This window comes from Diprion similis, chromosome 10, assembly GCF_021155765.1.
Source record: "Diprion similis isolate iyDipSimi1 chromosome 10, iyDipSimi1.1, whole genome shotgun sequence".
Classification (NCBI taxonomy): Eukaryota; Metazoa; Arthropoda; class Insecta; order Hymenoptera; family Diprionidae; genus Diprion; species Diprion similis.
The window spans coordinates 15,517,950-15,544,613 of record NC_060114.1 but is presented as its reverse complement, the minus strand read 5'-3'; the positions used below and the strand labels follow the sequence as shown (position 1 = coordinate 15,544,613).

The window sequence follows — 26,664 nt, the reverse complement described above, 5'->3', positions numbered from 1 at the left end:
GAACATATTTTCTTCTTCATCTTCTTCTTCTCGTACTCTGACGAATGTTTGGCAATGCATACCGAAGCTTATACGAAGATACGAATTCAGCTCATGGTCAATAACCGTACCCAGAATTAAATACGTCATGTTCCATGGATAATAACGCGGCACACCAACATGGCAGTGGTGGTTAGTGTCGAGTCGTCAGTGCAGTCGAGGAGGTATCGAGCAATCGGTATCCCGGGCTTACATAAACCATAAACCACGTGAGGCCTAGGTTTCCTCGAATCGTGAGCCACTCAGCGAGGATCGTGAGCGAGCATAGGTGTTCACCACAGGTGGAACTCCGAGCTGTGGTATCCATGATCCGTTCTGGGAACGACGCGACACGAACGACGTCGAGCGTTCAGAGTTCATATGTGGAAAAACTCCTCTTGCTTTGCACTTGAGTCTCTGCGCAAGCTTGTCTAAGACGTCATTCTCGAAGCTAGTGAGCTTCTCACTCCATAAATTACAGTCAAAGAGTCTTTGAACTTGACGAGCAGCTTTTGCGAGGATGATTCAAGATCATCGAAAGTATTTTGGATTCGATACACTTCTTTGTCAGCAGAGTCATGAATCCTTGAGAGAAGAGTTGATGGGTGAGAGGATATCATTCATGGAGGATGAGTTCCTCGCGGTTAGAGTAGCGGATACACTTCTTCGGAGAGCAAGTTGTTGAGAATAAAGGATGTTCATAGGTGGTGGTGAAATGGAAATGGAAATGGGATCGAAGACGCCGATTCTCGGAGAAGCCAGACAGGCGGGTAGAACGCGCTACAAGACCTCGGTATGCGGCGATATCGACTCATTACCATCCCGGGTGCAGGGCGCGACTTTGCATCCATTAGGTTAATTGCTTCTCCCGGTGTTGGCATCGCGGTTCTCACTCGCTCCTTTTCCTCCACTGACAAGTCGGTATACGAGGAATATTTTCGCGCAGGACAACACGTGGCGTATAGCCTCTATCGAGAAGGTGCTGAATATCCGTTCTCGGCGGTGAGATTGCTTTGTCACCAGGTTCGAATAATTACCCCAAATCACCGATCACCGCCACTTAAACGATCCGCAATTCCCTCTCCTTCATGATTGCCTCCTCGGTCGCCATTAGCAATAAAAGATGAAAAGGAGCAGCAGGAGCTCTCAGGGTGGCTGATGAACGACGGACCAAAGACCCGGAGTAGTCTTCTCTTCAGAACACTAGCCGACCGGATGGTCTCGCAGTAACTCGACTTCCTTGGTCGGTACGGATGCAGGTCCAACTGCATCCACTTCGAAAGCGACGACTCCATTAGATAATTAATTTACGGCCTAATGAGTCGGGGGACATATGTTAATGCCTGAGCTGAAACCGACAGTCACCCACACGCACATGGAGCTTGGAATCGAGATAAAATTGGGAACGACGTTCGCCTCCGGACCTCCTTCACACGAAGAAGGGCAGAGACCGACCCCAGCGCGAATTCCTCAGGGCCAAGAGTCGCTAAATGGTTTTCGGATCGGACGTTCATCTCCGGTTCCCTCGGGCTTCGCCGAGCCGAGAGTTGCGTCCCTCCACCCTTCACCCTTCGCCCTCGGGTTAGTCGTGGACGTTCAGGTTCTCGTGTCGAGGGTCAGGCACATGCGTGCCTCTCGTGAGTTGACCCGCGACTCTCTCGGCCCCGGCACCTGTTGACTTCGCCGGGTTCACCGGCTGCCTTGATTAACGACGCACGGCGGGCTTCTTGAGGCGACGTCGGTCAACTCGTGCACGAAAATCACTGCGAGAGGTGCGTGCGCCACGACGGCATGGCATAGAGATCACGAGGTCAAGACCATCCGGAAGCTCGACGCGTTAGCGATTATCACGGAATTTGTCGTCACCTAACCTCAACGGCTCCGATTTTTCGTCCCATTCGTTCGCTTTGGACCCGATCAATTTCGGACCGGTTGAATTATTCATAGACTTATTTGGAAACACGTGTTTCGCCACCGATTCAGCGTCGTTAACGTTATGCGATCATTTATCTTTATTATAAATAAAATCCTACTAGACTGACTTTTGAAAGAACGAAGACGAACGTTTCACGTTTAACTCTTTTGATCTGAATTTTATTACTCGGGGGTTTTTGGAGTCGCTGATCACGAATCCGAAGTCGGAATTCGGTAATTTCTGAATCCAAGATGGCGGATGGTTTCTGGAAGTTTTTTACCGAAATTTGTTGCTTCCATATTTTATCCTTCTATATTTGATCCTTTGAAGTTATGAATAAACTGGGATAAGGCTAGGAGATGTAAATTTTCGAGGTGAGAGGCTGATCATCCGACCGTGACTAAGCGGGTTAATATAATAATCCGAAGATCACCTTTCAAATTGACTATCTATAAAACAGCACTTGAGATCGGGGAAACAGGTTTCGGTTTCGCAGTTCAGTTGATGAAAAATTTTTGAAGGAACATACAACGATCGTGATTTGTTATACAGCGAGGAAAGACTGCACGATCAAAAGTGCAATTTGCGGTTTGATTTCGCATTGAGGATCGAGCGGTGAGCCCGTAAATCATGGATCACCTGGCATTCCGCCCACGCGATCTTCGATTCCAAAAAGAATGAGTCGAGGTGCGGGGCGGGGCGACCGAGAGGTTCGAATTGCAAAAGAATAAGCATATAAGCAATATACACACACGGATAGGGCGAAGCGAGGCGGGAAAGACTTGTTAGTCTCGAGGCGAGCGTGACACGCCGGTTTTCGTTCGAAATTCAAACCTGCGCGGATCGTTCGAAATTTATGGGCGGTTAAGGACAGAAGCCGGCAGACCTGCCTCACTTTCGTGTCTTTCCAAAGCGAAGATTTGTGGACTCTGCTTTTCGATTTAGATGTTCATTTAATTCAGCAGCCCAGACGTCAACGGTTCTCCGTTTCGAACAAGCCTCTCGCGAGCAGCTCAAAATCCCGAGAAACCAGCCACATAAATTCGTTATAGACAAGGAACCGGTCAATTTTTCCACCTCGCAAATGCTTAACGAAAATTACCTGGGAACGGAAAATACTTTTGTTCGCAGCTCGAATATCACTGGGAACAAAATATTATAAAACGTGTGTCTAACTATAACTGTTGCTTCGTCTAATTCGCTGGTTTCTTTTACGTTGCTTATTTCTTTCCTTCTTTCATCTTCTTTCGCCCGTTGTTTTTTTTTTTTTTTTTGTTTTTTTTTTTTTTTTTCTCTTGTCACTTTTATACCGTTGTTCCTAGTCAACGGGGAGTTTATAATTGCGGTAAAAAATCTGAAAACCGTAACTGGTACTTAGGTACTCTAGTATGTATGATTTGCACTCAATGAGCGTTAAATATACGCGGCCACACGTGAATATATTTATACCGAGGGAGGGCAAATGATAGGATAGAAAGAGTGTGTGTCTGGTGCCAAATTACGATTATACTCGTACATTGTTTGTTGAATTGAAAACTGCCTCAGCAGCATCACGCTGTTTTAAAATTACGCAATAACAAAACTACGGCTAAGTGCCGAACGATTTATTGTATACGAGTTGGTATATATATGGCAAAGGCAGTTTGTTCTGCAAAAACTGAATTTTGCTGCACGAAAAAGGCGGGAAGAGTGTTAGAAAAAAAAAAAAATGAAAAAAAAAAAAAAAAAAACAGTGTCAACGACTCGTAAAACTATAATTATAATCTAATTTGTAACGGTGAGAATTATTTTGCAAAACTTTTGTAACGTTGTATAAGGTATTTCGGTGATTGCAATTTAGCGCTACAGATTGGGCGGCTTCGATACTTTGTTTCTCGTTTTTTTTTTTTCTTCTTATTCTTCTTCTTTCTTTTTATCTCTCTCCCTCTCACAAGACTGAGAAAAGGGCAGAAGAATCTCGCGTGCGACGCGCCCCTCCCTTAATTGCGAAAGATCGCGAGCTGATTCGAGAAGCATTGACTATCGACGATCAAGATTGACGAGCACTATGCTACCGGTTTTAAACGGCGACGACGGTGTTGGGTAAAGAAATCGGCGCGCGAAAAGAAAAATAGAAGGTGATGAAAAGGGGAGAGAAAAAAAGAAGAGAAATTGAATGCGAAGGATTAAACGGCGAAAAAGAGAGGTAGAAAGAGAGACACAGAGAGAGAGAGAGACAGCGGGGAAAAAAAAGGATACAAATCGCAAAAACCGATCCTCGATTTAATCGCTCCCAAGGAATTTAAGGGGGATGTAAAAAGAAAAAAAGGATTTTCCAGAAAAGGTGTGAAACACAATTCGATAATTGAATAAATCTTTTGCCAGGATTTGCAGATTCCTGCGATAATCCGGGTCAAAAAAGTAGAATCTTGCTAACAATTTTCCAAGGCTAAACAAAATACGAGGAATCGGTGAAAATCGACTTGTTGAGGTAAAAGTAACAGGGAGAGCTAATCTATCGCCTGACAATGATCCCCGTGGGTTCCTAGCTCCGATCGACTCGGCTGATCGAATGTCGACGAAGCTGTTTCGTTACACCATGTCGTCTAGTAGTTGGGAGTCAGTTCTATTGTCAGTTCAAGCCTAGGAAAGGAAATCGGAAACTTCATCAAGCCTGCTAATAAACGTGGGAATCAAGGGTCGTTAACCAGCGCTAATCGCGTTACTCCAGAAATATGTAAACAGATCCAAAGTGTGAAATCAATGTCAAAAATTTTCTTGGATTATGTTCTCGTCTCTTTTGTCTTCGTGTTTCCACTTTTAATGATAATATTCACTGTGGATTTGAGAATAGGAAGGAAGACGAATTCCCACGAGATGCATGCAGCTCAATAACCTCAAATACGTATTACAGCCATTAAAGTATGAAATTGTATTTTGTCAATTTTATGGGATAATATAAACCGTGTATTTTCATCTTTTTCAGAGTTTTTATGTACCGAACATCTATACAGATTGTTCGGTGAATAAAATTGATTGCGGTTAATTATACGCGTACAATTAACTCCCCCCTCCCCCCTGCCCTGCCATTATATCTATAATAGAGACTATATATTCTAATAGATTCCCAGGGATAAATAAATTGGGGGGGGAAAAATAGGATAAAAAAAATGGAAGTATTATTATTCGATGGACAATAAAATTATCGAACATCTATTCCTATGCCTGAAGCCCGTTAGATTCCGGGAGCAGGTATAGATTCGTTGCTTAAAAATGATAATTCCGACTGTTAACGGGAGAAAATTAGGCAATAATGAAACGAAAAAGGAAAAAAGGGGAGAAGAAAAAAATCATCAACGATAAATTTAACAAAAACAAGAAAGAAAATAACGATAATCGTTGCGTTTAATTACACGCTGTAATTCGCGGATTATGGCCAATCACATCGTGAACGCTTGGTAATATTTATAAATAGGATTTAGCTTCTGCCGCTGCCTGTAGAAATATTACGACAGTTTACCTCTCGCCGTATTAATAATCGTAAGTACATACATATATATGTATATGTTAACGTTATTTACTGTGCCTGCGGTTACCGCTTAACGGTAGCAGATGAAATTAGCCACAGCATTATTCGGAAGATAGTTTATCCGCATTATTTTCTATTACGAGTCTTGGATTGTGGCTAAAATGAAGAATTATAATTTTGTCAGTTTCGGCTGCGGTTCTTTAATTCCACGATTCCGTCGCTCATTTCTTCGTTACAGAAAGCGGTTTGAATTGTTTGTATCATTACTTTTTTGTCGTTAAATTATTTAATTAAATAAACTTTTTGGGAAACTAGTAGGAGCTGGGTGTTTACTCAGTCGGTAAACGAGGATTTCAATACCATTATGTCACTGGGAATTTAACCCTTTGAGCCATAGTGGCGAGTATTCTTATCTAAATAAATAAATTAAAGAAAATAATTAATGCGATATAATTTAAATTATTATTCTTAGAACAGAATCGATCGAAAAAAATCGTGAAAACTGAAGGATTAATTTATTTCCGATAAAGTTACCCCTCTACACATATTTACATGTTTAATGGAAATTTTAAATTTTTGGGATCGCTGATTATGAATCTGAGATCGTATTTCGAAAATTCAATATGGCGAATCCAATCTGCGACCCCGAACATCGTTGCATAGAGTTTTTTGATTTCATTCCATCAAATTTGAAATTTTTCGTGCGCCATATTGGATCCGCCATCTTGAATTTTTTAAATCTGATTTCAGATTCGCAATCAGTGATCTAAGGACCTTAGATTACTCTGATTACGATCCTGACGACAGAATCGCAATGTACAAGATGGCAGACCCAATATGGCGACTATTTTAGGTTAAGTTTGCGGTTTTGCATTGAATCGGCACGAAACTTGGTTTAGTGAGGGTTTTGAGAATACCGAATTATAAATAACAAAAAGAAAATTCTTTTTCGAAATTCGATTTTTGAATAATTCGAACAATTTTTTTTTTTTAATCTAGCCTACCGAAAAATCTAGAAAAAATATTTACAATAGTGCTAGATATGAAGTATGTGTAAACAAATTTTCAAAGAAATTGTACCCTTCGTTTAATAACAGCCGAATTTATTATGAAAAAACGAGTTTTTTACGTTCGACTTGTTTATAACTGATCATAAATAAACAAATGTACACATATTTCCATAAGTGTTTTATCACTTAAATCCTCAAGAATCTCTAAAGTACTTACAAGTATAAAGACATCGCAAAATACAAGAGAAATAATGAAAAAACTATAGAAAAAAAGCTGGTTCAAATACACCATCCCTAAAAGGCTTAAAAATAGGATAAAAAAAAAAGCGTCGGTTAGTGAAATTATCGCGTTTATATTTTCTTAGTTTCTTATTTTTTATTCCTTTATCGGAACATCCTGTCCATCCAGCAGCTATAACTCATTTTTCTTATCAAAACGGTTATTGGCACAAAACGTGTCGCAGGTACGGAATGATCCCTCGATCAGTTAAAACATCGCCTCGCATTTCTTCAGGACACTTATAGTGCTATTTACATCCAAGAAACGTCGAGATAGATATCCGGCGAGATAGTGGAAACGAAAAAAAAAAAAAAAATGGAAAAAGAAAGTAGAAAATATTATTTTAACGGGAAATTTTCCAACCAACCGGTTTTTTTTTCTGCCGGTAAAAAAAATTTCCTGGTTATCATTGCTCGTTGTGACAGTTTAGCATTTTTTTCCCCGGCTGGTGTCAGCCCTTCTTATTACAAGCAATTCCAGTTTTTTCGGTCTAAAACTGATCGAAAGGGGAAAAAGAAAAAAATAGAAATCCACCCCAGAACGATATCCATCCCAGGCGAACCTTGAAAAATGATTTTCATAATTTTGTTAATCTTCGAATGGATTTTTGACCAATTAAACTTCGATGAACCCGATTTCGCTATGCGCCATTTTTTTCGGTATAAAAAAAAAACGAAGTGATTCTTGTACACCATAAACTTGTTTCCCGTTTTGCAAAACGATTTTCCGAACAAGAAACGCGTGGGGTAAATATATACCCCAATTTTTAGTACGGAGGTGAAGAAAATAAATTTGACGTTCCAGGGCAAAGCCTGGATGAGAATTTTCTGAATTTTCAAAATCGGCGATTGGAAATCCGCGGTTTTTTGCCGTTTCGATTCTCGCAACCGGTTGCCCATCTCCAAGGCGCTGTACGGCTGGCACGAGGGCCTCGATATGTATCTCCTAATGCGTTTTTAAGTGTACTTCAAAGTGCGACGGGACCTCAATACGCCAACTAATTCCTAGATATCCTAATCTGACTTTAATACGGGTTACCGTTATGCCGGGAGGCGCCGATAAATTGGTACTGCCATGACCTCGCCGCTTGGCTCCGAGATCCATCTCCGGATAAAATTCACCTTACAAAATCTGAACTCCGTGTGTAACAGAATCCCAGAGTGTCCAAAGCGTCCACTTAACCAGTTGGATCTCGATTTTGGAACCAAGAAACTGTAAATATTTCAAGAGAGTAATCGAAGAAGGCTGCAGGTGCCATTTTTTCATTCGAAAAACAGAAATCTTCTTCGGAAATATCGGCTACTTTCTTCAGGAAGAACAAGAGGCAAAGAAAGAGAAAAAAAAAATAATATTCATTCTTAGCTTTTTCGTTCGTATTATTAGGAAAATTCACTGTATTGAGAAAAAAAGATTTGGAATTTAATAAACCGGAAGGTAGAATTTTATAAGACACAAATTTCAAAGAGTGTTGAATCTTAATAAACTCCAAAACGCAATTAATAACAACAATAATAATTAATTAATTAAACAACGACAGCATAAAAAAAATTTATTTAAAAACGCATCCGTCCATAAGAAATTGAAAGAAAAGAAAAGAAAAAAAAATTTGTCAATCTTCGATTAACCGCAGAATTAATCAGCCAAATGATCAAATTTTTAACGAAGCTTTTCCTCGTCATATCTGTTCTTTTTACCATATATATATATATATAATTACATACCTCGCGAATAATTCCCGCAATTATTACCGTGCAGCGATAGGTGTATTCTAGGGTAATTTGAGGCGATATAAAAGTTTGAAATTCAGAGCGATGAATAATGATGAGACAAGATCGTAATAAAGAAAAGCGTGTTTATGATCAGGGAATAATTTTCTAACAATTAGCAGCGCCGGCTTTTTCCATGTAATAAAGTATTACCTATACATATATAATCACACCTAGATACACGAACGTTTTATCCCATAAATTTATAGCCATATATGTACGTATGTACACCATATGATACGTTGTATTATACCTACGTATGGCCTTAGGTATATATATATACATACATATATATACGTATAAATATCTATTTAGCTATGTGCGCCGTTGAACAAAGTACAAACAAGCAGACTTCCTTAACCTGCAGAGGATATCCCGGTAACGATCTCATCATTATATTTTATCGGGGGGTATATCTGGCAGCGTTCTTACCCCGGAGGCATATCCGAGCTCCACGTCCTACCTACGCGCGTTTACCTACTACTTACACATACATCGATGTTGTGTGGAGTTTTGAAGAGGCGGGAAAATGAAAAAGTGACACAAAAAAAAAAAAAAATCAAAGAAAAAAAAAATTACCCTCCTCATCGTCGATACCTCAATCGAAAATTATTTGCACTCGGATAATTTTTCGCGCGTTATTCGCATACTTGAGCAAAAAAAAAAAACACAGACTTTCAACTTTAAACTAAAGATTCGATCGATCGACAGTTTTTTTTTTTTTTTTTTTTTTTTTTTTTATCTCAATTTTGAGTGTAAATAATTTTTTTTCCAATAAGGAAAACAAAAACAAAAAAAAAAATGATGAAAAATGAAAGAACGAATGAACAAATTTCAACAGGATATATCAGAATTTTGCAATATACTCGGACCATTACGCATCGCCGAATGAAGTACAACGAGTAGAAAGAAAAAAGAAAAAAAAAAAAGGTATAATAATTCAAGAATTGGTAATAAAAAAATTACGATTATTTATAACTATCGGTAAAGTGTCTGGGATTTATTGTCGTATGCGTAACGCACTTTATCATATAAATCGTAAAGTTAATTAATTTATTTTTAACGCTGCTTGTAATGTCAGGTAAGTGAAGTTTAAAAAATTGCGAGATATCTTTTCTACTGAATTTTCTCCCACCTCCGAGACGAGTCGAGACTTTATAGACACAAGTATGTAAACGAAAATATGCATACCCATATCCCTCACCTACGGATATACCTTATATTGGAACCTGTCAGGGCGTGATGGGCGCGTTAATTGGAGCATAAACTCGGGGCTGCATTCACTGCAGTTCCTCGCCTATTAGCGAAGAAATAGCTTTCGAAGCAGAGCGTCACGTCTCTACATACGTATATATACCGTGTGTCCATGAGGAAAGTGCGCACCTCATGCGCATGCGTCGAGTCGTTCGAATTTTATTGGCTGACAGTCACCGCCTGATTGGGCAGCCGACGCAATACTAATCACCATGGTCAAAAAATTTCCCTAGGAGCCGACCGTTAGCTGTGGGCTCCTAGGGACATTTTCTTACAGTCGTTCAAGTCGTTCGAATTTTTTTAGCTGATAGTCACCGCCCGATTGAGCCGCCGACGCAACACCAATCGCGATGATCAGAAAATGTCCCTAGGAGCGAGCCGACCGTTAGCTGTGGGCTCCTAGGGATATTTTCTGACAGTCGCAATGGGTATTGCGGTGGCTGCTCAATCAGGCGGTAACTGTCGGCCAATAAAATTCGAACGTTTTGACGGACGCGCATAAAGTGCGCACTTTCCTCGTGCGCACACGGTATATTACACAAAGCGAGGCGCATTATATGTATGTGTATAGATGCGCATTAAAAGCGCATATATCCTAAGACCTGTACCTTCGAGCATAGATTACCCAGCTAGAAACGTCAATTATCCCTCACCCGTACGTTAGAATAAGATCGCCGCTCCGGTTTTCTGAGATTTTCCGTTTTTCCTTTTTTTATTTTCCTTCTTTCTTTCTTTCACTTCAAAATTTTCAGACCGTTCGTTTATAGAAGAGGCATAAAATTTTGAGGCATTATCACAATTTTTGTAATCAATTTCGTTTATAAGAGTTTTTAAACTTTTTAAAGTTTTGTTGTAATTTTTTCTTTCTTTTCGTTTTTTTCTTTTTTTTCGGCAGAGTTTTTTTACGCAACGAAGCCGCTACTGGCACGCGAAAAAAACTGTTGTTCTAGAATCTAGTTAATTAAGGGACGAGCTGCTGGGCCGCATAATAATTAGTGAATCCAGCGTCCGCAATGCCGATATATACGAAGTCGCGTCGTGCAGGAGAGAAGCAGGATTATGAACGTGTAGCGGTGGGGTCTATCTACTTATGTAATTAAACAATTAACTAATTAAACAATAAACGCAACTTTAATCTCAACGGTCGTAACTTATTCCGCGGCAGCTCTGCATACCAGCTTAGGTGTATATATTATTATTATTATTGTTGTTGTTGTTGTTATTGTTATTATATACGGAGACGCGTATTTGTAGAACCACCAGGCCTAGCTGCTAGGTATATATATATATATATATATATAATAATAATAATAAAAACACCGTGTATACATGAGACTATAAATATTGCGGAAGAAAGGCACGCGTGATACGGATATGATGTGTGCTCGCCTAGTATAATCTTGTATACGAAATTACCTTATTACTTGATAATGACACGGCGCAACGCCACTACAACTAATTGAAGAGGAGAATTAGAAAGGGCTGTGAGTGATGTTTTTTTATCTTCTTTTTTCTTCATCAAAGACGAATTCAACCGATAAGTTGTCACCGCGTGCAGCGAAGAAAAAACATATTTTAGTTATAACGAATTTTTTTTTTTTTTTTTTTTTTTTTCTTGTACCAGGAATTTACAGTCTTTTTTGATTCTCTTCTCAAACAAGGGATGGATTTATACACCCTCAAAAAACGCGTTGCGGTAATTAATGAGATATTTTTTCTTAGTAAAGGAACGCGGAGAAAAAAGAAGAAGAAATTGAGGAATTCAAATTTTATGCTAGCTGCCTACGACGAAATCGAACGAATTTCGGAAGCAATTTGTCAAAAAGAAAAAAAAAAGAAAAAGACGTGGGGCAGGTAAAAATAGGAGAGAAATTATTTTCTTATTTTCTTTGTTCTTTAAGATCGCGGCCGAGGCTATGAAGAGTAAATCGAGCTTTGATTGAAGGCACTCAGCCCTTGCCTCTGGTTCTGTAAGGGGTGGCTCACCCGCCTTCTAACTTCCCCAAGAAACCTGCCGCGACGTTCGGCCCTTCCCTTCCACATCCGGCAGCCGTTTGATGGAGTGCTGAACATATTTTCATTTTCCATTACACCGAAAAGCTTTCGTACTTGTATATTCGTGCATCTGTACAGCTAAGAGCGACAAAAACGTAGCAGATTTTTTTTTTTTTGGGGAAATTTATAAATTTTAATTCGTTATCTTCGGTAGCATTTTGTTTTTTTTTTTTCGGTTCAATCAAAGAATTAACGAAGAAACAATTTTTTGGAGCAGGAAATTTTTTCTAACTTTCAAAAAAGAGAATTCCTAACGACTGCACGTTACGTTGTTCGTTGTTACGTGAGCAACTATACAACAGGGTGACCAACCGTCTCTAACCTAAAAAATTTTTACAGTTGTGAATTGAGCAGAAGTAAGACCGGACAAGTGTGAAAATTTTTGAGGTTAGATCATACATCGAGGCGAAGTGTCGTATAAATTTATGACGATTGGTTGATCACCCTGGCAAAAAGTTAAATTTTAACAGACGACGGCTATGCAGTCGTTAGGAAATCACTCTGTGCGTACACTGTACAATTGCGTGTACACAAGCAGTGTTATTTCACCACATCGAAGCGAATGGGCGAATATTATTGTGAATTGATCATAATCCAAGAGGCACGTGACCAGTTCGCATTAACCCATTAGATCGGACGTGATAGCTGTTGTTGTTCGTAATTCAATTCAGTTGAGTAATTACTGTATAACTTTGCGTCGTACGATTGTTATGAGGATATTTATAATACATATGCCGCGTAATGTTCGCATGTAAACGGATAAATCAAAAAGAGACGAAGAGAGCGACAGCAAGAGCAACGAGATAAGCAGTGAAACAAGTCGTTAAATCCGTACGTAACTTAATTCTAATGCAAGAAATATATGTTGAATTGCTGAAATTTTGAAAAAGAAAAAGAAGAAAAAAAAAAAAAACAATCTTGACGACGTTATTGCGGTTCGTTGGTGTTAAGTATCGTTATTTCAAACAAAACTGCGATATTTCTTCCAAAATTTTACGAATAACACAAAAACAGCTGTATGATAGAAAAATCGAATTAAAATGTGTAAATTATTCAAACGGAAAGTATATTCAAATATTTTGGAGTTAAAGCTGATATCGTCAGCTGTAAAATCATCAAGTTTTCATCCCCCCCCCCCGTCCCCTCAAAAAAAAAAAAACAAACAAACATTTTTCATTTCGATGCTGCATGGAAAAGAATTTTTGGTTGAATTCCAATGACGAGAAACAAAAAACAAACACAGAAAAAATAAAAATAAAAAAGTATTCGTTTCAACGGTTTGATGTTTTTTTTTTTTTTTTAATCCCGAACAATTCTCGAAAGTATTCTTCCAAATAAATTTCGATGTTTCGATCCCAAACGATGTAAATAGTTTTTATCGTCATTCTGCAAGGAGTAAAATAATGGATTATTCAAAAAGAACTATCGTTCGATAATTAAAGTAAAAAATTTCTATTCTCATCCCTTTTTTTCTCTCTGCTCTCTCTCTCTCTCTCTCTCTCAGGGCCTGGAGAGAAAACGCGTTTTTTGTTTATCCCCGAGCCACTCCCCCTCATCCTTTATCCCACTCCCCCCCCCCCCCCCCCCGTTCTCTTTCCCCAACTCTTCACCCTCCTTCAGTTTTATCCCCACCCTGAAATTGTCCCCCGAAAGAAGCCACCCCGGAACTTGCGCGGCGGGTCGCTTACCTTCGAAAATCCATAGCGGACCCACCCTTGCCGGGCGCAGGCGCCCCGGGACGAATATACGTTCATATCAACCTGCGAAAGCGTGTCGGTTCATACATGCACACGCAATCATACACAGAGAGAGGGAAAGAGAGAGAAAGAGAGAGAGAGAGAGAGAGAGAGAGTCGGGCTTTATCTCACACCGAGACAAGGGGCGACCCTTACACGCTTCTGTTCGTCCCTGTGATCCTGCAGCGGCGCAACCCCAGGTGGAAATATAACTCGCAAGATGGCCGACGACTCGTGACACGGTTTTTGTATAAATATTAGGGTGTTTCAGAAAAAAAAAAATAAACAAATAAATAAATTGACGATTTTCCACCGTGGCATATCCTGTAGAGTTTGTTTTGGTCAAAAGAAAGATTTTGTGAAAATATGAGCGTTCTACGTTACGTGGAAGACGCGCTTATTTGAATTTTCACGTTTTTTCACACTTTTTTTTTTTAATTGGTTGAAGATTTTAAGTATTATTTCTTTCATGATGTTTATATTCAACCCAAGGATCGCGATCCATGACACAAGGATGTGTTAACTGGGAATTTTATTCTCCTGAATTAACAGTTCATGTTCAATTATTTAAACAGTTTAATGAAATTGGATATACACTTTTCGAAACATCATCAACATCTTTCGAGACTCAATAATACAAGTATGTGTCTTCTTGGTGATCTAAATTAATATTACGATTGACGTGGGCAGCAAGAAAAATTTTTTAGTTGTTATTCACGATATTTCATGAATGCAAGGAAAATATTTAAGAAAGTGGAAAATTGACTTAACGGGATCTTCCTCGTAGCTTAAAAAGCTCATCCTTTGCCAGAATCTTTCTTTTAACCTAAAAAATAAGGGAAAAAATAAAAAAAAAAACCACAAAAAATTCTAAGAAAATAAGTACACAGGGTGCAAAAATTCAGTGGGGAAAAAGAGAATCGCTGTTGACTTCTAGAATCGTTAATTAACTCACGAATGCTCAGAAATCGTTTGAAATCATGTGACACTAGATTTGCGATTGAATAGCTTCGGAAAAATGAAAGAAGAATCGACATCTTTTGAATGTTAAATATGTACCCTTCAAAAATGCGAGAAATTATTTTATTCTTGATTTTCAGGTCTCAATATATCCTTCAGATGATCGAATATCAATGGAATCTAATTACAAAATAATCCTTTCCTCAGATGAAAAATGTAGATTATAAAAACACCAAAACTCATTCATGGATGTTTATACTTTTTGTGTAAATGAATCGGAATGACACTTTTCGTTGAAATTGCGACTAAATTTCCAATTCAAAAATTCTTAAGCTTCTCGCATAAAATATTTTTGTACTCTTTGCAGAATTATTGATGGAAAAAAAAAATCCTTCAAGCAGTTAATAATCGCCACGACAGTCCTAAAATTCCATAACAATTATTTTCCCGTTTTTAGAACCTAGAAATTTAAATTGTAACGTATATTTTTAATGTAGATAGATTTTATTGAAAAGTTTGTATATTTTCATAAGATTCTCGAAACAATTTCTGTGATCAATCAGCACTTGTGAGCAGCTGATATCGACGAATAACCACAAAACACTGGGGGTTGATTAAGGATCTGGAAAAATTCGAGGCTCGAAGCAGCGGCAACCTTGAAAGTAATTTGCCCAGCTGATCGATCTAGGCTTGGCGTGTGGCCGACGTTGAGGTCGAGAGCCTTGAAGTCTGCGCTGTATTAGCAGAAGAATTTTGTAATTATTCATTTATTTATTTATTTGTAAAGATCAACGGGCATAAATGTACTTATAAAAAGAAAAAAATCGCTCTTTTTTGGGGTTTTTTGTTCATAACTTTCTTAAAAATGGTCCAAATTAAAGCATTTTTTTTGATTCTTTGTTTTTACATGGCCTTTACAAAAAAAAAATATGTATATATTCAGTGTTTTTGATTAAGATTTTTGAGTTTGAAATTTTAAATCATGTTTTTGAAAGTGAGTGTATCTGTTGATTTTTTTTTTTTGAAAATTTGATAATTTATTTAAGAAAAGGGATCAAAAAAAAATTTCAAAATTTACCAGAAAGGCTCTTTTGAGGGGTACTTAAAAACGTGAAAAAATTAAGGAAATGAAAAATCAAAATTTTTCGAACCAAAAAATCTGAAGAATATTATGATAGGTGACACATTTGTAGTAAATTGTTGCAGTGGATTTCAAAGTCTCCTTAACCTGTTAATTGTTGCATAATAGATAAGATTACTTGTAGAAAAGCTATGAATTAAGGTTCTCGGTTTTCTTCGATCGTAGGAAAGTGATCTATGTTGAAAGATCGAGGAAAATTTGAAAAATATTTGCCGGAATTAGGCAAATGAATAAAACGCGAGTCTGTGTTGAGCACACTCCGATGCACTTTGGTGCTTATTTTCCACCACCAGCGTAGGAACTCCACTGTTTCGCGGTTCACACCCTGCGGCTGGTGTCTAGCAACAGGCACCCGAGAACCTCCCTCCCTCGTGCGACTTCCGGTCAGATAATATCATCGCTGGCAATGTCCAGAAGCACAGGCCATGTGTGTGGACTTTATACGTATTATTACGTGTGTTTACGAAGTAGAATATGTGAGGTTATGTTACGAAATGAGATTCGTACGATCAATCATTGAAGCGAATGTCGTAAAACGTTGAAAACACACTTTCTTTCTTGTAAATATTTACAGCAATTGTATGTGTGATGTGTAATTCTGTACTCCGAGTTCAGCATAATTTTATTTCGTACGAGGTTAATAGGCAGCTCATTTTTTCACGTCAATTTTCAATTGTGAATCAAGTATGAATTTCATTTTCCCGTTAAATTTTACGTTCCTTGATTTTTGACTAGTTTGAATTGACCCGATGAGAAACTCGAATGAATTGTAGTGAAAAAAAAAACAATTTTTTCTTTTTTTTTTTTTCTCCTTCGGCTATTTATCAATACTTTTTCTATTACTTGGATACTTATTTTTCCACTTCTCTAATTAAACGACCTCTACGTTTCGTTTTATCGATGAATAATTCGCCGTTTATCCCACGCTCGTAAAAATATTTCACTAAATTTTTACGTTCAAAGCCAGTGATAAAAAGAAGAAGAAGAAAAAAAAAAACGAATCGGGGATTAGATCCAAGATGGCCGCGTGCACAATCGCGTAATTAAGTATAAACGACGGCTGGCTTTGTGTCCGGTAATCAGGTCGCAGCTAGAGTAATAAAGCAGATCCAAAAAAAAAAAAAAAAAAAAAAAAAAAGTGTACAGAATACCTGAAAGGTAGAGAATAAAAGGAAAAAAAAATACCAACAACAACAACAAAGCACGAGAAACGGTAAAATCGAACGAGCTTATCACCGCCCTTTTAAATCAGATACGATTATAGAGAGCTGAAATTTTTTCCATCTCTCTCTTTCTCTACGACTGTTTTTTTTTTTTTTTAAATTCTTTTTTCTCCAAACCTTCTCTCTCTCTCTCTCTCTCCCTCTATATATATATACATATATATATATATCTCCTTCGTTTTCTTTTTTTCGTGTTAATTTATAGCGTCGAGGTTTGACCTGATCTGATATTTCGTGTAGACTAGGGGGTATAGAGAGGTGGGCTTAGCCTTAGGGGGAGGGAATGAAGGCAGAGGGTTTTTTTTGTATCTGGCAACGGTAGCGCCTGGCATAACAACGACTAATGCACCCCCCCTCGTTTGCACCCCCGATCCTCCCACTGGCGGGAATTTAAATACCCAGATTACGCGTGGGGGTGAAAACTGAACAGGGGTTGTGCCAACGAATAGAAAGAAGAGAGAGAAAAAAAAAAAAAAAACCTGAACATTAAAACCACGTACATGTAAGGTAAAATATCAATAAAACGAATAACGAGGAGGAAAAAGAGAAAAGGTAATGAAAAAAGTAAAAAAATAAATAAAACTGAAAAAAAAAAAACAACCGTGATTAACAAACACGCTGACATGTAACGCCGCGTGATGCGATAATCAGGTTTATAGGTTTGATACAGTTCGCGGGTCAAAGTGTACGAACCATTGAAGTTTTGAACGTTCGCGTTACTATTATTATTATTATTGTTGTTATTATTTGGGGGAAGTCGCGTGGGACACGATTCACGAATGGTTGGTTAGATTTTTATATTCAGTTTTATTTGACGCCACGGTTAATCGGGATATCTATATGTATACATGAGTATATACGTATACATATATATATATGTATATATGTATATATAATATATCCCGATATTTATCTCACCGAAAGAATTGTGGGGTTAATCGTATATATATGTAATACGTACATAGCTGCGTATACGCACTTTATTATACACGCACAGGCTGCACAGGTTAAATGCCTGCATGATGTAATACTTTATATCCGATATTCGCTCTGTTTGTTCGTTGATTCTAGCTTCTGACTTTAAAAAAGCTCTTTTTTTATGAATTTTTTTTTTTTTTGCCAAAGCTTTTGGTCAACCAATTTTCACGCAAATATTTACTTTGAACGTATAATACTTGATCGTGGGAAATGTGTAACATGGAATTTAAGTACGTCATCGAGGAATTTTATTTTTCGCTTAGGGTTGGAATTATGGTCAGAATGACAAGAAAATTATAAAATCATTAATTTTTTCCAAATTTTTTGCCCCGAGAATTTTATATTCTTCGTTATTATCATCGTTATTGTTATTTAGATTTTTTCCATTTTATAAATTACGAAATTTTACTCGCAATAGGGCAAAATGTTGAATTGATTCCGTTTCGTACTGACTTTTTGTACTTTGAAAATTTTTTCTAAAAATCGCACGAACCCTTAGAATGGCATTTCGTATTTTGCTTCTAGGTATTTTTCATTTTATTTTAAAACTTCACGTGGAAATTATTTTACATGTCTATTCGACGGTTTCGATGGATGGTGAATGCTTCTGTTAAATAGGTACGGCAACTATAACGACGAATACCAAACGAATTGCGTCGCCTCATGGCGGCGGCACGTGTGCATGGGCATCGATTTTTATATTAGCGAGTAAAACGATTCATCCATTTTCACAATCCGCGAAAAGAAGAAACCCGTAATTATCGGCAAGCATCTACCATCGTTCGCTGTATTGCGCCAAGAAAGTAAATAAATAAATGAATAAATTTTTTTGTTACATTGTACTATTCGTATCAGCAAAATTGTTTATTTCACAAAAAATTTGTTCCTGCAAATTATGTACAAGGAATATTAATCATAGCACAAAACTACAAATATAACTGAAAAAAATCTTTGGGTATGATTAAAGATTTTCACAAAAAAATTACAACCTATTAACAAATTTTATATATTTCATAAGTGTAGTTTAGGTTGCAGTATCGAGACAAGAATGTTTCGGTTTTAAGGAGAATCCAACGGTCTGAAGGAGCCAAGGAACGGGATCGATTTCGTCTGGCCTTTGGCCACGTGGAATGGATCGATCGAACAAGCATTGTGTCTCCTCATAAATATTTATTGGCTACTGTCTTTTTTACCGTTTCTAACTCTCTTGCTACGCATATATACACATACAGAGTGAATTTCTAACCGCTGCACGGTCCGTCGTCTGCTAAAATTTAATGCGCACGCGCGACAATCCGAGAGCAACTGTTTGCCAGGGCGACCAAATGTTTCTAACCTCAAAAATTTTGACGACTGTGAATTGAGCATTTTATTGTTAGTAAGAAGGCTTTTTAAGGGTTAAGAAAATATACGGAGATAATGAAATGGCGGTAAAATATTCACGATGACAATTAAATAAGATTACAAGCCGATATTCTGTCTGTTGTTGAAATTTGCGCACATGTCTATCTAAATATATATGATGTATGAGCGAAAAGTTGTCGCTCACGAAACTCTCAGAAGCACCTCGTATTGTTTTCTCTCACCGTTTTCAGCCGTGTGGCGGCCGGATTTGAAACCCTCGGAGGGAGTGGAACACTTCCGTCGATTTGATCTGCTGCCAGTAAGTATATTACGGTGCAAATTTTAGACCACGATCAAGACCAAGCGAGTCTGTGTATATGTGTATACATATATATGTATATGATGTTACATATCCATACGTATACATGTGCACCATTCCAAGATAGGAAAATGCGATCCATAAATTATCCGCAAGCAACGTTATAACGAAATTAGAACGTGAATTGCTGTTCTCTGGTATAAACTGTATATAAACCACTCGCGGAGCACCTTCGATGCAATTTATTCGAAAGCTTCGTCGTACAGAATCGCGATGTTCGCCGATAAGAAAATAATTTGCAGAGAAAAAGAAGAAGGAAGAGGAAAAAAAAAAAAAAATAGTGAAAATAAAAAGATGGCGAAGAAGACGAAGACGAAGAGGTGAAAAAAACTAATTCCTTATACATAATGCGGTAGCACGACTTATAATATGGATCGAGAAAATTAATTGCGTTGATAAAAGAAAAAAGCTATTATGCAGATCACCGTTGACGCATAAATTCTCTGACTAAAAATTCGTTTTATTCTTTGAAACTTGTTTAATAACACACGTAAAGTAGGTATGAAATTTTTTTCACAACTCGCTGGTAGACGCAAGTCATTTATTTGACACTATAGCATAAGCGAGATTAGAATCTGATTAGATTAAAATTAATCCTCCAATAAATAAAATTTCAGACGAGTAAATGAATTTTTTAATTTATTTTCCTTTGATATATTATTGCAAAATTCATTGGCTAAAGATCTCTGAGAAGATAAACGACCTTTCATTATTCTCGCCTGCAGATAATAACGAAACAATTCTGCCCATATTACGGTGACACAAATAAAGGGTGAATGGACAAACACAGCCGATAAGCGCACGAGGATGAGCAAGATCCGTGAGATTATGGAGCGCGTTTACATGGTATAGACGTGGAAATGGTGCAGCGGAACGCGGTGAATGGTGGGGTAATAGAGCGGGGACAATAACGCGGTTATAAATAAAATTAAAATGTTTAGATGGTAGAAAGCGTGTCGAACGGGGTTCGGACCTTATAGTCTCACCGCGCGTTCAGCACCGGTGTATATATAATAAGGAAAGCCGAGAAGAGGAGAGACACGTCGGCCGTTATCCGGTGTTCCTCCTCAGCAGCGCCATCTGCGTCCTCAAAATTTCTTGTCCGTCTATTCCCCGGCACCCTTGCCTTTTACCTTTGCCTTTACCTTTGCCTTTAGCCGAGCGACTCTATTAATTATTGGATGACACAAAATCCATTACCGGTCTGCAGCAGCGAGCGGCCGCCATGCCATGGAGCTCTCGGAGCTAGCTCGCCATTAGCTGTAGACCGGAGCGAGCGGCACTCGCCTTTTGTTCCTCCTCTCGACGTGCAAAACAAAGCTAATTACTATTCCCCTCCGCCTGCTGCACCACACAGCTCAAGATAGTCCTGGACGCACGACCAACAGCGCCAACCTCTCTCTTTCTCTTTCTGCCAACCCGTCTACGCATGAATTTGCTCTTCACCTAGACTAGATTCTCCAAACAACACCTGACACACTTCAGGAATCAAAGAGTTTCCTCGTATCTACAGTAAAATTCTGAAATGCCTTAATCTTTCGGATAACTTGTTTTCGGTTATGAAACGAAATGCGAGTTCGATTCTATACGAATTATGTGACAATGACTAGCGAAGAGAGATCGGGAATCATTGTCACACAATCGTATAGAATTGAACTCATATTTTTTTCGGACCGAAGACAAGTTAGTCGAAAGGTTGAAGCATTAATCAATTTTACTGTACAGTAATCTTCGTAAATGGGTTCCCAGTCACTCACTATTTTGTTTAGTATCAAAACTGGAACGAGTTTCCTTTCTGATCAAATTTTATCTGCCAATGACTAAAGTGACGCAAGTGACAGGTGAAACAAACGATACGTTGACCATAGACACATAAAATTTTAATATAAAGGCTTGACAGTGACTTCAAGTTTCAGCTGACACTGAACTCTGACAGTAAGGTCTCCAGAATGGGTTGATGTAACCTAACCTATTCGTTTATCAACAGAACTCCAAAGTCAAGGTACCTAGACGACTTTTACCCGCTTTGTTACATAATCAAGCTTCGATGCCCAGAGTTTAACATTTCGTTTTGACCCGCCATTGGGGTTCAGATAAAAAGTCGAAAGGGTCCGTTTCCCGAAAGTTCGGTGAACTGTGTAAAACTGGTTTTTGACCAACGCAAGGTCTCCTTCTAGGCTAGGTATGGTACACCGAATGCCAGGCATCATTGTCAGTCGGTGATGTGAACACGAAGGGGGGTGGATTCGAGGTAATTTTTAACCTCGCTGACTGCAGAGATTTCAAATAAGATTTGTCAGCGTGTAAGAAAATTGGATTACAAAACGGTCCACTGTACGTTCAAAGTGGCGGTTTCAGAGTCCCTCCGTCTGACCGGCAATATCTCATTAACACTATACTTTCTTAATAGCCCACGATAAGAACTGGAGCTGTTCTCTGGACGCGTCAGGTGTGCGAGATATTCTCGGCTCGCATATGGAGTTACGTGAACAAACGGGGTGGATATTAATACAGGTTATACAGAGCTGGATGTACGCGGAGGAAGCATCTCTCGCTCTTTAATTGTACACGCTGTAAGAATAATAATTATTCGTATACTGGTTAAGTATACGCCTTCGTTTGACAGCCCGAGCCGGTGTCTTTGAGTTCCCATCCTTTTTGCCCCCCCTCCTCGAACCAACTCCCGAGTGTTTCCCACGGGACCGCCTCCTTCAATTAAACAAACAGTCTCGAGGAGAGTAAATCCGTAAAATTTGATTTTGCATATTAATTTGGTAAGTACTCGAGCACTGCCATGGTCCCAGAGCGGTTACGTGGCACCGGATAAAAGAGGCAACGGTGCTCCTCCCCCTCTCAATCTCTATCAACGAATTTTTATTTGCCGTAGTTGAAGCCTCAAGACATTCGACGTCTGTTTCAACTAATTTTCAAACTCCTATGCACGCACACATTCACACGGACATGAGCAACGTCCTATACCTAACCTCACTGCGTTGTAATTATTGCCTATAACGCTGCATTACACGCTTTGGTGTTGGAGCCGGTTGATTACCGCGAAGAATCTAATAGTTAGGAACAGTGAAGAACTCTGGCCCTCTCTCTTAGGACGCTCCAGCTTCACAGGGATTGAAAAAGAAAAAAAAATAACATTTCGACAGATTCGCCACGGCCGCTGCATTGCTCCGGTAATGGACGCACCGCTCTGGCAGCTAATGATCCACGACTACATCATTTCCCCGTTACATACTCTTTGTATTATTCACATGTTTTTCAATACCAACAATTTTATTTTCCATCCGATTCTTCTTACATCTTACTTTCCCATCTATTCTAGAACTACGTGAAAACAGAATACACTTCCTCCTATCGTTTCACATCACCCTAACCTTAAATGGAACATAGAATGCGGATACATAAACGCATAGACAATTTGTTCTTACAAAAACAGATGATGAATCGATGGATTTATAAAGTAATCATGTCATCATCAGATATCACCATTTCCTCAATTCGACTTTCCTCTGTTTTTCTTGTTCAATTTATTTCCCTCTGAATCTATCGACGTGGTTGTATGTACATTGTACATGCATGTAGTGGAGGTAGGGTGAAAGGGCCACCCTGACTCTGCTGATGGGTATAGACCGAGATTACTGCGGCACGATGTAACTGCAGCCGTCAGTCATGAGCGGTGAGCCAAAGTTTCCTAACTCAGAGATTTTATAGGTGAAATGAATCGCCGCCCTGTTTGGTAGAGTCCCTCCACCCTTTCGGCTCCCATCCACATATATGGATATTTCCCGTTCGAGTTCCGTGGGCAAAACCTCTTACGAAGAAAAGTCGTAAACCCGAAATCTTACGATGGTTACCCGTCACCGAGCTGAGGGCATGGGGCTTATTTTCATATATAGTAGGATGCACCATCGCGTCTCGTCGTGTCAATCAGGCACCGTGAGTCCGGCCTCCGCGGGTTAATTACGATCTTTTAATTGTCCTGTGATATCACGGAGGGAATCCGACGGGCGAACGGCGGCGCAATAAACGCAGCGGTGCCCCTCCGGAACGGGACAAGAATATTAGTAACGATTCCATCAAAGAAGATCAAGAGAGAGTGAAAGAGAGAGGGAGAGAGAGAAGAGACCGAAGATTTCCATAATTAAAAACTAATATCAACGGTGCGCATGTACAGCCAGGAACCATCACGACCTTCCGAGCCTTGGTTCGTTACCTACGATCCGACACTCGTCATTAACGCCAAACCCCCTGAAATTGAAGGGACGAAACAAGGTAATCCCTAGGAGCCAAGAATCCTCGGGGATTTCGGGGCAGGTGTGAGAGGCGCCGGTGGTTACCCGGAGTATCGTGAGACGATCTTACTTGCTGACCACGTTTCTTATTCTTTTGCAGTTTGAAGCCACCGCAGAAGGATGGGGTGACCAAATCGAACCCAAGCAAACGGCACCGAGAGCGACTAAACGCCGAGTTGGACACTCTCGCGTCCTTACTACCCTTTGAGCAGAACATACTGAGCAAACTTGACCGGCTCAGCATCCTCAGGCTAAGCGTGAGCTACTTGCGCACGAAGAGCTACTTCCAAGGTGAGTCGAAAGTTTATTTTCCGGAGTGTCTCATCTCGACGAGGAGATTCGAACCCCCCTCCCCCGCCATTGTTCCTCTTTTCATCCTGCTGTTTCCACGCGAGGTTATATGTACCAAAGCATCGGGCGCGTATTTAATGCTTTGTGCCAGAGTCTAATCTGAATCGAGCATATACAGTAATTATCACAGAATTTTGGTACGGCTACCAAGAACGATGTTCCACGCGAACGAGTCGTTTAGTCTTCTTGTGGAAACAATACTCGAAGCAAAACAATGTCCAGGGGTTCGAGGGGATGAGACGGGAGTGCGTGGCTGGCATAGGGAACAACTCCGGGAAAGTTGCTCCGGCGGGTGCCGTGTACAACGCCCCTTGCCATTCTTGCCGAACTCCTGCCAACCTGCCCCTCCTTCTTCCATAATCCTCTCCTACATCCTTTCAATCGTTTAATTCACCGCACACGCGGTCAGAAATAATAATCGCCGATGAAACTCGGTCTTTCAAATATATCCCATTCACTCTCGGAGAGAACCTTATACCCAATGATTCGATGGAAACTCTAAATTGACACTGCTGTTGAGTTTGAATCCCTGGTTCTTGATGGATCGTTGAAACATGGTCAGCTGGAACTATGAAACTTTCTCTAATGACCTACTTCTTAATTATTGAATACTATCGGTGACTGTTTGAGTCTTGGATCAAACTTGATCGATCACAACTTCAGATCCATCGTCAAACCTCATAGAGGTCATGATGACATTTTGGCTGATCTCTGTGTTTGTGTACAAGAACATCCATAACATTCCGAGGACATGTTTTCCCGACCTCTGTCGAAAGGACTTTTAGGAATCTTATCCCAGCAAGACGGCAATCCCACCTCAATCGGTGTATTATGGGTAACGAAGCTGATCGGAAGCGGGTGGTTAGTGCCCGAGTCGAAGGATGCAGGTCCGGGGTATCAGAGGATCGGGCGACACTTGGTTGGCGACCAAAAAGATCTCGGGATGCTGACAATGAATAGCTATTAAAACGGTGTGAACAATGCTGCAGCAGTACGGGGCGCTACCGTATTTCTCGGCGTGCCCCGTCGAATCCTCTCGTCCTGCAGCTTCCTTCCCTCCTTCGATCACCCGCACTGCTCGCTTACTGGCCAGCCTGCAGGACGTCCACCCGGTCAGCCCGACTGCCGGCTCTCTCGTACCCGGGTGATATATTACCAGATCCTCGATTATACGCCGGTCCTTGCACGCTTCTTCTTCTTCTTCTTCTTCTTCTTCTGCTTCTCTCCTCTCGACTCTCACCCTGCAGGCAACTTCCAGCCCGCGATTGCAACTCCGGGGAACACCTAACACCGTGCAGTGCCTCACCGTGTAACCCTCGGCCTGATCGGAACGACTTGCATACACTAGCGGCCAGCCCCCCGTGGATATCTTCGGACGCAATCTCTCGGTGCCGCTTTTAAAAGCATCGCTAAGTAGTTCGTCTCTCCCTGTGCAGCCCTCCGTCGATTCGAAATCCACGAAATTCCGCGGACTCGATCATCGGGGTAGCATCGAAAACACGGAAGTGACCAATGATGCTATTGAATTACAGTTCACTCCAAACCATACACATAGACCCAAGACCATCGGTCTGGTAACAAGATCTCCGAACGGATAACTGCTTGAGGGTCTCTCGCAGCCGAGCAAAAAGATATTACGACACTATAGTAACGCAAGTTGGAACGGTGAGAAAATGTGACTCCAGAACCAGATCTAGGAATGTGTTTAAGAGTCCGTTGGGTCGGTTCCCATTCTTTTCTCAATTCCGATGGTCAACTTGCTGCAACGCGGTTCCTCCACGATCTCGTGGTTGAATTAATTAGCCTCCTTTCTCGCTCTTCCCGTTAAAACCAGGGGACGCAACGTCGTCGGGGTAATTTTTCGTCGAGGAGTAGAAGCAGAAGTGAAAGAAGAAGAAGAAGAAGAAGAAGGAAGAGGAGGAGGTGGAGGTGGAGGTGGTGGACGTCGCGAGACGGGATCTGGGAACGGTGCCGTCGGCCCTGTAGTAGGTGGGAAATCGGCGCACACCGTCGTGAGCACCCGGGTCCCGGATGATAAGAGATCTCGGGTAGCGCTTAGCGCGTCCCACACACTCGATCTTCGAACCAAGGTGCGCAACTCCCCGCAATTAACCGAGCGACGCCACTTAGTCTTATTATTGGCACCGTTTCTGCTGCTGCTGCTGGTGCTTCTTCTTGCTCCTCTTTCTCGCTTTTCTTTGTCTCCTTCGGGTGGTTTTTCTCGCCTTACCATAGGGAATAAGAGAAGGATCCGCAGATCGAACAATGCGCCTGAGACGGAGAAGGACACTCGTGTGTACGGTACCGATCCCAGGACGACAAAAGATCCTATCCGCTTCACCACGAGGTCACGGCACTTTGAAGTCTTCCGTGCGCCGACATCTGTGCAATCCCACAAGCTGATGATATATTTTTTTTTTCTCTCTCATGTTCTTCACCTTC

At 40.1% G+C, this 26,664-nt stretch overlaps 1 protein-coding gene across 5 annotated transcripts in view; it reads left to right on the top strand.

Annotated features, from left to right (window-relative positions):
* The window catches only part of LOC124411792 (neuronal PAS domain-containing protein 1-like), a 139,421-nt gene that overhangs the window by 48,942 nt on the left and 63,815 nt on the right, over positions 1-26,664 (top strand). For all 5 annotated transcript variants that reach the window (XM_046891225.1, XM_046891227.1, XM_046891228.1 and 2 more), the window contains one exon: positions 23,972-24,162. In XM_046891225.1, the coding sequence (XP_046747181.1) occupies positions 23,972-24,162 (191 nt within the window). The remainder of the gene's footprint in view (positions 1-23,971; positions 24,163-26,664) is intronic.